Source organism: Balaenoptera ricei, chromosome 13, assembly GCF_028023285.1.
Source record: "Balaenoptera ricei isolate mBalRic1 chromosome 13, mBalRic1.hap2, whole genome shotgun sequence".
NCBI lineage: Eukaryota > Metazoa > Chordata > Mammalia > Artiodactyla > Balaenopteridae > Balaenoptera > Balaenoptera ricei.
This window is the reverse complement of record NC_082651.1, coordinates 96,575,875-96,590,549: the sequence shown is the minus strand read 5'-3', so window position 1 is coordinate 96,590,549 and position 14,675 is coordinate 96,575,875. Positions and strand designations below refer to the sequence as shown.

Here is a 14,675-nt window from a genome sequence, read left to right as displayed (position 1 = left end):
TCTTGTAAGATACTCACTTTAGATAAGGCTTTTACTATTCAAAGGGCCATAACAATTGGGGGCCAACTCTGTAGCAAGTTTAAAAAAAAAAAAAAAGCTTTTGAAAGGATAGTGATGGTTTTCATTGAAGAGCTTCAGTTTTTGGAAGTTGCTTCTCTTTAGACTGGAATGGAGGAACAGAGCTGCCTCGATAATTTGCATGAGAAAGCCACAGTTCCCAGGCGAGGGCTTGTAAAGGGCAGGGAGGGGTGCTGGGTTGTATACAATTGACTTCGTAGCAGAGTTTAGACTCTTCCTGAGGTTAATTACAAACCACTTTCTTTTGGAATTATGTATGGATTACTGTCCGGGCTCACAATTGATGAAACCCCTCTTGCCGTGCAGATGACAGGACATACCACTTTCAAGCAGAGGACGAACAGGAATGTCAAATGTAAGTTGTTTGGGGGTGGGACCTTGGAAGGGCAGTTGTCCTCGGGATTTAACACAGCGTCACTGTTATTTTTCTAGATGGATGTCTGTGCTGCAAAACAGCAAAGAAGAAGCTCTAAACAATGCATTTAAGGGAGATGACAATACGGGAGAAAATAACATAGTCCAAGAACTGACAAAGGAGATCATCTCCGAGGTCCAGAGGATGACAGGCAATGACGTGTGTTGCGACTGCGGGGCGCCAGGTGACCCAGCCACCCCCTCCCAGCTCTAGGACGTTTAAATCCTGTTCCGATTCACAGAAGCCAGTCACTGATTTTCCCTTTCATTTCAAACGCCAAGCTCAGCGCAGCCCAGCCTGAGCTCACGCTGTCGCACAGATGCTTACTGAACTGTGCGCAGACCAAGTGGGGGAAAGGGTGGGAAGATGCCTGCCTCTGGGCCCTCAGAGCAGGCCTGCGGGGAGAGGGCCCCACAGAGCTGAAGCGGTTTAAATGCTTTTTGAGAAATGAAAACAGAAGCACACAGCGAGGGTGGAACCAGGGTCATCCGGTCATTGTATTGGCTCCAGGCTGCGGCTTTTTCCGGGATTCAATCCATCCTCCCTTTGTACCGCTGTGTAGAACTTCTGCAGTAACTTTAAGCTGCCGTGTAGTCTGTGACCCTGGAAGAGCCACTTACTTTGTTAGATGTCAGTTTCCCCTTTTGGAAGATGAAGGGACCAGTGGCGATTGTCTGTGAGCCCCGGCCAGCTGCCACATTCCGTGAAATGAGGTGTTTATTTCTGTGTTTTGATAAGGCCTCCTGGGGTTTCATGTTCAATGGACATAAACTATGGTAGATTTTAACAACCAGTATTTTAAGCGTTTAATGAGCTGACTTATTCCTGTAGCTCAGATGGGCCGGTGTTAGGGGAGCTGTGGAGGAGCGTTCCCTGAACGTCGTGGAATGAGAGACGCTGTGGGCTGCTTAGGGTGGCCGTGTGCCTTTTCGTTCCCCTCGTTCTGCGACAACTTCCATCTTAAAAAAGGCGCATCGAAAATAGAGTGGACAGTTGAGAAGTGCCGTGGGTTCCTGTTACCGTGGAGGCTGTATTTGGGGGTAATTTGAGGAATTACCTCATGGGGTCTCGGACCGTTAAAAACATACCTTTGGCAGGACACGCTGCAGGGAGTGAAGGTAGCGAATTGTGCTTTTTCTTAGACGAGGACAGTGTAGTACTTGGACTTCTAAAACACTCTTATAAGGAATCAAAGCTATGACATTTTTGTTTTAAAATGCTAAAAGACAGTCTGAGTGATATAAAGCAGTCTAAATGTACACTCATACCCACCAAAAGCATGACACAGTCGATTCGGTAGGATAGGTCTAGTGAAGTGAAAACACCAGTGCCCAGGAGTATTTCCGAACTCGGATAAAATGTTTATAATTTGAACATTTTAAAAATAGCTTTGCAATCAACTAGTGACCAAGGTTGCAGTATTTGCCTCCTATGAGTTTCTGAGGGCAACAAGCAATTCTAAAGAGAATTGTACTTCTGGGCTGTGATCATGTGCTCAAGAATGTTTTATTTTGAATTCCGTGTTTTCAGTAAATTCAGCATTCATCCGTCAAGCATTTCTTGAGTGCCTACTCTGGCACACGGCTAGGAGGCTTCGCTGAGCAAGTAAACATGTGGTGCAGGTGTGGGTTTGAGCCCAGATGAAGGCAGGGCTGCAGTCTGGCTCTGCAGCCTCACACAAGGAAGGCCCTTCACCTCTCTGAGCAAGATGGTGAAGACACCTGCCCTGTTTGCCTCCAGGCGCTCTTGTATGTGTTAAATGAGAAATTAAGGGAAAGCACCTGTAATTTCTGAAGCTCTCACACTTTGAGCTATTATTGCTACTATAATTGCTTCAACTCTGTGCTGAACAGAACATGGCATCAGCACATAGTGTGTGTTCTCTGCCGGTTATTAGCATGTTTGACATATAGACGTGTGTTAAGACAGTCCCCTGTGTGGTGCTAGACTTTGTCCCCTTTGCTGGTACCATCAGGTTGGTGATGGGGGTGGTCTGTATCCAGGGACCCTCGGCCACTAGAGGACGCCGTGTCCTATTTATTCTTGTACACACAGCCCTGCCCCTTGGGAGTGCTTAACAAATGAATGGAAGGATGGGGAGGTGGAGCCCTAGGAAGAGGACAGAGAGTAGATACGTGCACATGTGTGTATTGTGTGTAAATTGGTGGTAATTAATGATGAACGGAGGGTTCCAGCTGCGTCTAGGATCCAAAAAAAAATGCTAATGATGCAACAAAACTCCATGTTCAGTAACTATGCAAGAAAAAAATTCTGACCCCCGCCCTCTCCTTACAAGCTGCGATTTTCCCCATTCTCTTTGGCAGATCCTACGTGGCTCTCCACCAACCTGGGCATTCTGACCTGCATTGAGTGTTCTGGGATCCACCGAGAGCTGGGGGTTCACTACTCCAGGATGCAGTCCCTGACGCTAGATGTGTTAGGAACATCTGAGCTGCTGGTACGTTTCAAATCCTTGATTTTGGAGTGAAAACAAATGATCTGAAAGCTAGGTTTTCATTTTGGCACTCGAATCCGTTTCTGTTTCTTTAAATTCCACTGGGCTGGTAGCTGTTGATATTACCTAGTGGATCTGGGCAATTAGAAACTCATTGATAATTCTTCCTCCTCGGCTACTACTATCATAGCTGAGGGTTGCAAAGCTTTATTCTTTTTTTTTTTTTTTTTTTTTTTTTTTTGGCTGCGCCGGGTCTTAATTGTGGCATGTGACATCTTTAGTTGCAGCATGCAGACTCTTAGTTGTGGCATGCATGCAGGATCTAGTTCCCTGACTAGGGATCGGACCCGGGCGCCCTGCATTGGGAGAGCGGAGTCTTACCCACTGGACCACCAGGGAAGTCCCACAAAGATTTATCCTTAAATGAATACAATGAATGGAACTTATAAAGGAGCGTTGAGACTGGTGTGAGATTCTGGAATAGGATGGTGGCAGAGTCCAGTTCACCCCAGTCATTACGCAGGTGCAGAGCCCAGAGACAGTGAAGGACTCATTCTTCCTGAGTCGTCTGCCGAGTCTGTGGTGCAGTCATTACCTGGCTCAAGCCTCTGGTGGACTTGTCCTCTGTCCCTTATTGTTGCCTTTTGGGAGAGATACTGGTATTTGCTTCTACTGCCTTTGTTTCTAAAAAAAAAAAAAAAGTTTCATTGTTGGTTGGGTGATAACACATAAGCCATGCAGTGTATTAGGGGGTTGAAGCATTTCCTGTAAAGTGACTTTCAGAGCTTGAGACTCTGGCCCCACCGAGGAACAAGCGAGGAACAAGCGTATCACACATGGGCGGTGCTTCGGGGCACCTAAAACATGAGCTCTTCGGACTGTTTCCAAAGTCTATAACTGCTGATGAGAAGGCAGTATTTGAAATTGTTTCCTGAGGTGGCTGGGCATTGGACGGTGACTATTTAGGGGATGTCGATTGCCGTGGATTTTAGTGTCGAGAGCAAGAGTCTTGGCAGAAAACCAGTTACTGTGGTCAGTAGACCTCTCAGGGGGCCGTGAGTCGTACCCATGACTATTCTGGATCCAGCGTGTCTGAACTTGTGATGCATTTAGAACTATCTTGTCAGATCCTTGCTGTCTTTCCAAGGGGTTCGTTTACGGTCTTGAGAGGCAAAGCTGGGAGAAGCTAGAGTGGATTCTGGTAGCCCAGTTTCAGTAGTATCAGGGATTGCTTCAAGGTTACAGCTAAGCTAGCCTTGGCGGGACCCAGCAGTGTATTCTCGGTTACACACTACAGTTAATGTCATAACGCGTACAGCCTCCATCACAGAGCTGTGTGTGTGCAGGCGGTATCCTGGGTAACTGGTGATGGCATAGATTTGAAATTCTCACAGTATATTTCCAGAGGAACATAAATTACTTCTCAATGAGCACTGGTAAACTACTGCAGTTGCTGTACTGCCCTGGTGGTTTTTTTTTTTAAAACAATTGGAAGTGTTCAGTGGTTTATGCTGAAGTAATAATTGTTGATTTTGTACGAGGCACTTCGCGGAGCGCTTTGTGTGTCTTAGCTCATTTTGCCCTTCACTCCAGCCCTGTGGCCCTGGTGTATTATCCCCATTTTACAAAAGAGGAACTGAGGCTTAGAATGTTTTAACAAGCCCAAGGTTACGTAGTTATCAAAGCACCAGATCTGGGGTGGAGGGCTCTTTAATCTGATTCCAGAGCTCACACGCTTAAGCCTCGAGGACTCTCCCTGTGGAGAGGATTTAAACGTCACTACCGTCCCTCCTCATTCCCCGTCCTCATCCCTGACAAATGTCTAACCGCCAGCTCTCTGGGAGGGAAAAAAGCCCGGCTTTGTAGCCCCGGTCACGTGATGTAAATGCTCCCACCGTGGCCATTTGCAGGCCACAGTGTGGATAACTGAATGTGCGGTGGGAAAGACCGCACACATTATGTCGGAAGTTTGCCGCACAAATACAACTTCAAAAACAGTATAGTAAAATAGTTAGGAAGTGATGAGTTTTGAGTATTACTTTGTTTTTAGTATAGTCTTTTTGTTTGTTTTTTTGTTGAGGCTGCACCACGCAGCTTATGGGATCTCAGTTCCCCGATCAGGGATCGACCCCTGGGCCCCGGCAGTGGAAGCGGGGAGTCCTAACCACTGGACCGCCAGGGACTTCCCTAGTATAGTTTATTTGATCATGAGTTTATATAATGTAATTTTTAATAATGGCAGTTTAACAGCTGGCTTGTGTAAGCTGGTAGGAGCCTGATCCTGACACATCTGTTATACCTGCTTAAATGTGTCTCAGAAACTTAACTGACGATCTGCCTGAGACTACTGCCTACTGCAGAGAGAAACACCAGAGACGGTTGGAAGGAGAATGTTTCCATTTCGATGAAAAGATGAGCTGGCTTCTGATCCCAGGCTCAGATCTTTGTTTCTTCTCCTGGAGCCTCCGTCTGTATCTCTGTCTGTATATTCTCCTAGGCGTTCGAAGTTTGACCAACTCTCAGCCATTATGGAGAAATCAGGAAGAGGCTGCTTAACTAAGATCTGCAGATATTTCTGATGTCTAATCTCTGCCATAGCTTTAAACTCTCCCTTATCTAAGCCTCTTTTCCTGAGTGGTTATCAGAAAAACAAAGGGCAGAGGCCTGAATCACGTGGGGTTTATTCCCACCCTCTCTTTGCCCCTGAACTCGCCTGTCTGGCCACTCCCAGGAGGCGGACGTCTCCCCCTCTCACCCCAACCCCGTTACTGCGGGCATGACACCACCTTCTGACCCTTATTCCTCAGCCCTTTGTTAAGCAATAGGTGGAGGGTGTGTGTCAGGTGTTAGTACCATTTGTAAAGCATGAGAATTTCAAGCCTTTTTAGAGCACCTGGTTCTTTTATTTTGCTTAGACAGTCAGGTGCCTGAACAAAAGACCTCCAGAAGGCTTGACACACACAGGCTGTGTGCGTGTGTTCAGAATTACATCCAGCACATAGTGAGAACTATAAAGTATTAGCTATCATTATTATCGTTGCTACCTTCTCCTCCAAGATGATTTGAACAAAATCCTTCCAGAAAAATCATCTGCGTGTCCTAATGTGTGAATCCGCAGGCAGACTCCACCCGGGTTGACTGCTCCGTTTGTGAACCTTTCAGGTTCACAGAGCAGTGGTGTCAGGGTCTTGGGCTGGTGTGTTTATCAGAACACGTTTTCTTGGGCAGCACATGTTAATTAGATCCCTTGTACCCTATTAAAGAGATAAGAGGGTGAACTGGAAGATATCTTGCTGGCGCGTCCGAGGCTGCAGCCCGGACAGGGCTGCTTTCTAGAGCAGAGTCACAGAGCCACACACACAGATGTGCTGTGACAGAAGAGGGGTTTTGCACGGCCTGATGGAGACAGCAGATAACACGAGAAGGGATTTTCATTTCCTGGCTGGCATTGTGTTCTAAATAGACAGATGCTCACCCCGTAAAGTGCAGCTTCTGTCCCCCCATATGGTCTCACCGTGGTCCTCATGACAGAAGTCTTTTGCTTAATTCCGTAAAGTATTTTCTGGCCTGGGGTTTGTAAACAGTTTCCCTGATGGTATGTCGTGGCGGTTTCACCATTTCCTTCATAATTTGTTTTTGTTTCAAGCCATGCTTGATTCCCATGTCAACCGAGTGGGTTTCAGCAGCATCTGTGAAGGTGGCTGGTCAGCAGTCATCTTTCCTTCCCTTTGCCTCCTGCTTCTAGAATCACTTCTTACTCAGTGGAAAGAAACTGGGGTAATTGAAGTATTAATTTGATTAGAGTTCAGGGAAGCTGTGCCATTTTAACTACTCTAGCATGCACCAGCCTAAGATCCTTAGATTTTAAAGCAAATCTGCTTTCAGAAAACCTCCTGATAAGCATAAATTTTAAAAAGATAAAGTTCCTCCTTAACATAGAAGATGACGATTTCAGTTCTGATTTTCAGGTCCTACATAAAACAGTATTGTTGGTACGAGGGTCCTAGTATCATATGGTCAGTTTCACATCGTAAGTGAAATTAGTAAAGGAAATTTCAGTATTATGGAATTGAATTTGAGTCAGTAATTTAAAAACCTTCTTCCATCAAAGAACAGGGTCAGAAACCCCCAGGAGCACATATTACTGACTCGGGCCTATTTTATGACTTTCTCCTGCTTTCTCATGAAGTTGTTAACAAGCTGTTAAATATAAAGCAGACCAGCCAACAGCTGGATCTGAGAGAGGGAGTGGAGAGGAAAGCCCTCAGAAACCAAGAGCTTCCTCACAGATCATACTGTGGTTTCACCTGGGTCCGAAATGAAGCCTCTCAGGCTGCGAATAGCAGCCAGAAATGTAGAACCAGCTACCATTTACTGAGTGACTGTTATGCTTAGGTATTGTCCCAGGTCCTTTGTCTTATCTAACCTAAACAAGAACCCCGTTTTAAAAAGGAGGCCAGAGCCTGTGTTCTATTCTTTTTTCTTAAATCACAACTCTGAAATTTTTTTAGCCACAAACCCTATCAGAAAAAATTGAGCACCAAAACATATACATGTATGTGATGTATAGTTATACTTGTACTACTTACTAAGGAGTGTATTATATACTTTGTCAAATATACCAAAAGCAGAATTTCTAGAGGCGCAGGTGAAGCGCGATGCACAACTCTTTTCGCGCACCACAGGGTATTTTCGTGCTCCGTTCTTTGGAGGCGGCAGTTTAGAGCTCACTGCCGTCTCTTAGCTCGCCTACCAGGGTCAGGTTCCTTCACTGCCCCGGGCCTTTTTATCCACCTGTATATTAAAGATGTGCCATGCGCTCCAAGCCTTCCAGCCTCCTGGGACCTGAGGGGGCCCAGTAGCTAACACCCCATCTCCCTACATGAATTTGGGACCACTTGAGAGAGCAAAGGTCTGATTTATGGTTGAAAACAGCAGAATCGGCTGACCTGGTTCACACGTGTGGTGGCAGCCGAGCCCCAGACGCGGTCTCGGGGCCCAGGCACGGGCAGAGCGGCACACCCACCGATGCTGCCTCCTGTGGGTGCCCGTTCTTCTGAGCCCCTCGGGCAGGAAAGTCGTTTCTCTCACTGTCCGCTTCTTTCCTCCGGTGCCTAAAAACAGAGGAAGACAGAATGTCACAGGAACTGGTGACCCTCCACCTGGAAGCATGAAAACAGGGCGCAGGAGGTTCCCCATCCTCACCCCAAACTCTGGAAACAATTTCTAGAGAAAACCTATGGCCTCTTTCTGGCTCAGGGGGCCCCTCAAGGGTTGGTGCTGCAGGTCTCCAGGAATGTGTGACTCCCGGTCCCCATCCTCAGGGCGCCTTGTGCCGTGAGGGAGACGCACACAGGGCTTCGTGCAGATTCGGGGTGTGGGATAGCGGGTGTCTAGACCAGGTCCCTGCTCTGCTGCCGGCCCCTTGCCGTCTCCATAGCACTCAGTCCAGCCCGCGTCACGGGGCCCTTCTTTTTCTTTTTCGTTCACCTCTGTCTCGTTAGACCGAGCCTCTTGGAGCAGGCCTGTGTGCCATGCCCGGAGCCCAGCCTGCCCGAGGGCTCCGTGTGTGTCCTGGGGCTCGCTTCCCTGAGGACGTGGCACCTGAACACCCCAGGGCCCCCCGTCAGCCTCGGTGCGGCCCCACGAGCCGGGGATGGGGCTCTGGGAGTGGAGGGCGTGTGTGTCCGGGCTGTTTAACCAGCCCTCCTGCTGCCTAGGCTCCTGCCCGCGCGGCCTGCTGGACCGCACATTTTCTTGACATGACCCTGCAGCCTCCATCTGCAAGTGCTTTGCTTTTGTTGATGGTTCCAGAGGGTTCTCTGCAGGCTGAACTATTCGCTGGAGCCTGGTGAAGCTGTGAGGCGGCATATTTCTCCGTGTTGGACGAGTGTGACGCTCGGCCATGGTGGCTCCCCGGACCAGCTGTCCCCTAGTAAGCCAGCCAAGCCCAAGCAGAAGGGGAGCAGCTTTCGGATTCCGGGGAATCCTCCTCCTCGCGCCCCCTGCCATCTGCTTGCAGACCGGGAGGCTCCCAGGGGCGGGTGCTGTGGCTTGTCTTGTCACTGCCCTGCAGATAACTCGGTTTGGGTGCGGGATGGTGTCCACGTTCCACTGAACGGTGGGGCCTTAGCGTGGGCCTGGCTCTAAACCGGGGCCCCGACGCCGAGGTTCAGCCTGGATCTGGCACCAGGCACCCCCGAAATCGTCGGGGCATCGGCTCCGTGGTGCCCCGGGCCCCCTGCTCCGCACCACCCTGACGGGCAGCCCCGTGTCCAGGAAAGTGCAGTGAGGCAGCCTGGGGCTTTGCCACCTGATGTCTCCTTGAGGCCCCGGGGCCAGGGCTGAGGACTGAGGACCCAAGGCAGGGCTGCTGAGAGCCTGGGGCTCGGGGCATCCAGAAGCTCTGTTCACTTGTCAAGGACAGGGAAGAATTAGGAAGGCTCCCCACCCGATTATCAGGCTGACTGCGTGTTTCCCTTGTCCTTCGGCCTTCCTCAAGATCCCCTCTTACTTGCCACCAGGAAGTTCGGCCCTACCTGAGCCAGGTCCCTTTGGCTGTTGCTCCAGCCGGCCCCCCTGGAGCGAGAAGAGGCCACTGGGGCTCAGCCTTTCCTCGCAGAGAGTCCCCCTCGGCCTGTGTCCACGTGACTCACCGAGGGCGAAGCACCAGAAGTGTCGCTGCTCCCACGGCATCGTTTTCAACGTGGAAATGAAAATGTCTGTTCTCTCCAAAGCACTGGGCCCGGTGCTTCCTTTCGGTTTCTTTGTTTCGTTAGAGATTGAAGAGTCCGATCTCGGTCAGGTGCTGAGCTGGGTGCTGGGGGTGGGATGAAATCCGTGCTCTTAAGGATCCTAGTCACTCCAGATCCGCACATCCGTTCAGGAGCGTGCCAGGGCGGCCTGGCGTTTATCTCGTACCTGCTGCATGCAGCACAGTGCCTGTATCAGTGAGCACTGGTGAAAACCTGCTCATTTCTGACAAGTCAGAAGGTTGATCAGCAAGTAAGGACCTTACACTGGAACAGATACACTTTTAGTGCTCTAGTTTATTGAATGCTGTTACAGAAATTATCCCATTTTATCATTATTACAACCTGGCAAGGTAGGTAGGTAGGTATCTCCATTTTATTATTAAAAACTTGAAGCTCGGGTAAACTGCCTTGCCTGTGGTCACAAAGCCAGGAAACAGGACCGCAATTTGAACCCGAATCTTGGCTTCCTGGCCCAGCGCCCTCCCTGCTGTATGAGCCACCCCCTTGCTGGTGTAAGTAAAGGCTGTCAGATCTGTTTCAGCTGGAGCACAGGTTCTTTTTTGGGGGGTGGGGGGAAAGGATAGAAACTGGAGCTGGGCCGAGTTACTGCTTCTCCCTGTCCGTGGAGGCATTCTATCTAGGGGACGTTTTATGAGAACACTCCTCTGTAAGAGACATGCTGTTTCTTATCTCTAGTTTTATGGGTACCTTTGGGGTTTGGGTTTTGTCCAGCTTCATTAAAGGCAAACCACTTTATTGCTCTGTTTCTTAGTGACCATTAAATAAATCATCAGCTGTGTGAGTCGTGTGCAGCAGTGGAAGGTATTAATAATTGAGTACCCTGAAATAGACTTTTGTTTTTGCAGCTTGCCAAGAATATTGGGAATGCAGGCTTCAATGAGGTTATGGAGTGTTGCCTTCCAGCTGAGGACTCAATCAAACCCAACCCGAGCAGTGACATGTAAGTATGAGGCTGGCTGCTCTCGCTTTCTGAGCAAAGGTTGGCCTTGTCCCCGGGCACCCCCCCGCCCGAGGCAGGGGAATAAACAAGCTTGGGTGCATCGATTTTTGCTTCTTTAGGGAAGAAATCAGCCTATGTTGTTTATAAAGTCACTTTAACCTTTTTGGATGTCCAAGTAGAAATTTGGTCTGGCAGCTTTTCTTAGGAGCCAGAGGAAAGCGGATTTGCCAGGGGGCAGGGGCTGGGGGGAGTCCTGAGTGGCGCCCTCTGCTGGTGGTGTGTGGGCACCACCTCGCTTCTGCCTCAGGGCAGGGGAGTCAGTCGCTCTCCCACCTGCCTTCTCTCAGTGTGAATTCTGAGCCGCGGGGAGGGTCGGTTGTCCTGGATACATGATTATGTCTCGTTCTCTTTCCCAGTGCAAATGTCGAGGGTGTTGCTTCCTTCAAAAAGCTTTTCTTTGTTTCTGTTTTACTGTGGGCACAGAACCTGATCAAGAAGCTTTCGTGCCTCATCACGCGTCCCGCTGGCCCGCTGAGGCAGAGCTGACCACGAGGGTACTTCTGCCAGTCTAATCAAATAAATCATAAATCACCCAGATCACGCTGGTCCTTGAGAGGGAGGCGGACGGGAGACCAGTGAGCTGGTCAAGGCCCATTAGACTGCAGCCCTGCTCGGGGCCTGTCTGCTGCAGGAGGGCAGAATGGTTTGCCCGCTGTAGTGCCATGCAGGTGAGGCAGACGGGGCGGGAGGGAGCAGGCCAGTCCAGAGGAACAGCATTTGAGTGGCGAGCCTGGGTCAGAGGGTTTGGGCAGGGGAGGCAAAGTGAGAAATAGATGATGAGGGAGAGGAGAAAATTCATTCACCAGGACAGCCTTTCCCTGGGAACAGCCTGAGATAGAAGTGCCGGCAGGGCTCCCCCTGGGCTCGGGCGAGGACGGGGAAGAGCAGCGGCTGGGAGAGCGTGGCAGACACATGTGGTTCCTGGCCCTTTGCAGAAACATTTTGTGGGGGGCCGGTCTCTGGAAGCTGAGGTCCCAGGATCTGTGTTCCTCTGCGCCTGGGTGAGGTGACTTAATACGGTGAGGGAGCTTAGACAAACTACAGGGAGCAGCAGGTACCGTGTGCATTCCGCAGCCTCCCAGGTGTCAGCGTCTGAGGTGAGCGTGCGTTGGTGCTGGGTGAGAGTCAGTTCACGTTCGGGCCCTGGAGCACACGTCAGTGATGAAGCGTTTCCTTGAGACTGGACGAGGTGCGATGTTAGATTCCAGGCACAGGGCTCATAAAGTGATTGTCCTCCCTTGATGAGGATCCGAGTTCCAAATCTGTATCCTTACCCAGACCTGGAGAGGCAGCACGGAACACAGCAAGCTGCATCCTTCCCGATCGCGGGACCTGGGCAGGTTCGTCAACCTCTCTGAGCCCTTTTCCTCTAAGAGAAACAGAGGTACAGCCGTCCCCACCTCGCAGAGTCGCTGGGACGTGCGAAGGGGGTGAGGCGGTCACGCCTCTTGTACTGGGTTGGTGTCGGCAGCCCTGCTTGCTCACCGTGGGCGTGGGCAGTGGGGCAGCACACGTGCCGGGCGCTGATTCCACGCGCCCTGAAAAGTTAGGGTCCTCCCGGGGCAGGTGGCAGTTGGAGAGTCACCCCAAGGAGAGCTGACTCTTCCTGGGATACGAGAAGATCTGTTTAGGACAGAAAACATCATGGCCCACTGTGGCACTTTACTTACTGTCTAACGGACACCTGCTCTCTCGGTGAAGGGACTGGTCTCCCGAAATGCTGTAATACTGATCAACTTTGGACAAAGTGTATGGTAACTAATTTCTTCCAAGTACCAGGGGCACTTTATAAAAGCAGATAATTTGTTTACTGTGGGGCAAGATGATTCTAAAAAAATGAATACCGTCTGCTTGCGACTCTTGGATATACACTTTCCATCTGCATTGAGGCCCCTCCCCGCCCCCCAGCCTTGGCACAAATGAAAAGGACGTTTACTCCTCCCCCTCTTGTTTTTCCAAAATGAGAGCAGTTGACCAATGTGATGGCAAAATGCCACCTACTTTGATATCTCCTCAGCTGAAATCAGTCACTGGGCTCCTGGGCTCCAGTGCTCCTGTAGCATTTAGTTCTGTTTTAAAGCAGTTCATCCCACTTTACATTGTACTGAGGTATTTACACATATTTTTCTAATAAATTGCATCTTACTCGTTTTTGTATTTCCCACCACAATATGTTGCTTGTGGTGGGAAATGCATATATAATGAATCAACGAGTCAGAGGTGAAGTCCTAGCTCTGTGGCTACTTAAATAAGCTAATATTTTACTTGCAGATTAAAGTAACTCTGGCTTTATCTCAGAGCAACACACCATCTGCAGATAAATTTGTTGAAAGGGAAGCCAAAGACTGTCTCGTGGCCTGTGAATCCTCAGGTGGATTTGGGGGGTGTTGAGAGATACACGTAGGCGGGCGGTGGGGGGCAGCCAGGTTTGCGTCTGCTTCCAGAGGCCAGAACTGTTTCTCTCCTGTGATTTAGGGCCCTCGTGCACGCCCTGTCCTTCGGGAGTATAGGAAGCCCCTCTCTCTGAACACGAATGCCAAATGCATTCTTATATTACGTTCATTGCCTTTTCTCCAAAAGCCTTAGCCTTTCCCAAAAAAAAGAGGGGGTGGGGGAATCGCTCCGGCAGAGTGAACTCCCTCCACGAAACCATGGGGCGTGGTGTCACCCAGAACAGACCTGTACCTGAGCTTGTGGAGGGACGACCTTCAGGGGACAGGACCAAGAGCCCTGGACAAGTGGATAATACATTTAAAAAGTAAAGCGTCCAGTTTATCTCTAGCCCCTTTCTGACTGTCCCACAGTGATTAATGGAGCCGCCTAAACCATGACACACGTCCAGCCCCGCTGCCCATCAGAAGGGACCCATAGAGTTTCATCAGACAGGTTGTCAGTTGTCAGCCCCAGACGGGAACCAAGCAGCAGCCTGAGCGTCACACCGGCTGGGAGCCCCTGGAAGGAGAGCGCAGCCCAGCAAAGCAGGGCAGCCCCCAGAGCTGTCCGGCTGCTGGAGGGGACGGGCTCACATTCACAGCACTGTCGTGAGGGTCAGATGCACAGCACATGTCGGTGCGACCTGGAAGCCCGCAGCAGCTGTCCACGTGTGGGGTGATGGGTGAAGTCCACCAGCACGGCTCACGCGAGGCTGCGTTTATAAACACCCGGGCGGTGGGTTTACCGGGTGAGGCAGTCGGAGTGGTGTTTGCCGCCCTGGGAGCCTGGAGTTGACCTGCCCGCTCCCGAAGCCTGGTGGGTTGACGTGGGGGGGGCTGGGCCCCTGATGGTAGTAGAAGCAGGTGTGGTGGGTGCAGCCCTGGTGGCAGGGTGGGAGTGAGCGGTGCCCCAGCCGAGAAGAGCTGGTGGGTCCCACCTGCCCGGGCCACCACCAGCCCCTCTTCATTCTGTGCTGCCACAGTAATTGCATCCGAAACCCTGAGCTAAAGGCCTCAGTGCACCATCTCATCTAATCCTGCAAAGCCCTGCAAGCAGCTGTGCTCATGATACGGAGGTTGAGTAGCCAGCCCAAAGTCACCTGGGGGGGGGCAGGGGGGCGGCGGGGGAGACGGGCTGAGATCCGGCCCTGTGACCGAGAGCCAGGCCCGAGTGACTGTGCGCTCTCAGAGCTGACCACCAGCCTTGGGGGTTGGGGGTGGGGGGGGACCCAGGCCCTTTCTTCTAGTTCAGCCTCCCCTGCCTGGCCTCGTGAAATTCCAGTGTACCTCGCACTTTCCAGAAAGGGGACAAAAGAAGCAGGAGGCTCAGTCCTGTCATGTCATTCTTCCTATATTCCTGGTAGCTCTATTGGCTGAAGTTAGGTTTTTGTATTTGGAATTTGGTTTTCCCTGACATTCTTTTTTTTTTAAGAGCTTTGTTGAAATGTAACTCACATACCATACAGTTCACCCACTTAAAGTACAATTTACTGGCTTTCAGTATATTCACAGCTGTGCG

General features: G+C 50.5%; 1 protein-coding gene across 6 annotated transcripts in view; it reads left to right on the top strand.

Moving 5' to 3' along the window:
* ASAP2 (ArfGAP with SH3 domain, ankyrin repeat and PH domain 2) overlaps positions 1–14,675 on the top strand; it is a 161,070-nt gene that overhangs the window by 125,264 nt on the left and 21,131 nt on the right. For all 6 annotated transcript variants that reach the window (XM_059942262.1, XM_059942261.1, XM_059942259.1 and 3 more), the window contains exons 13-16: positions 385–433; positions 511–677; positions 2,818–2,951; positions 10,570–10,664. In XM_059942262.1, coding sequence (XP_059798245.1) covers positions 385–433; positions 511–677; positions 2,818–2,951; positions 10,570–10,664 — 445 coding nt within the window. The remainder of the gene's footprint in view (positions 1–384; positions 434–510; positions 678–2,817; positions 2,952–10,569; positions 10,665–14,675) is intronic.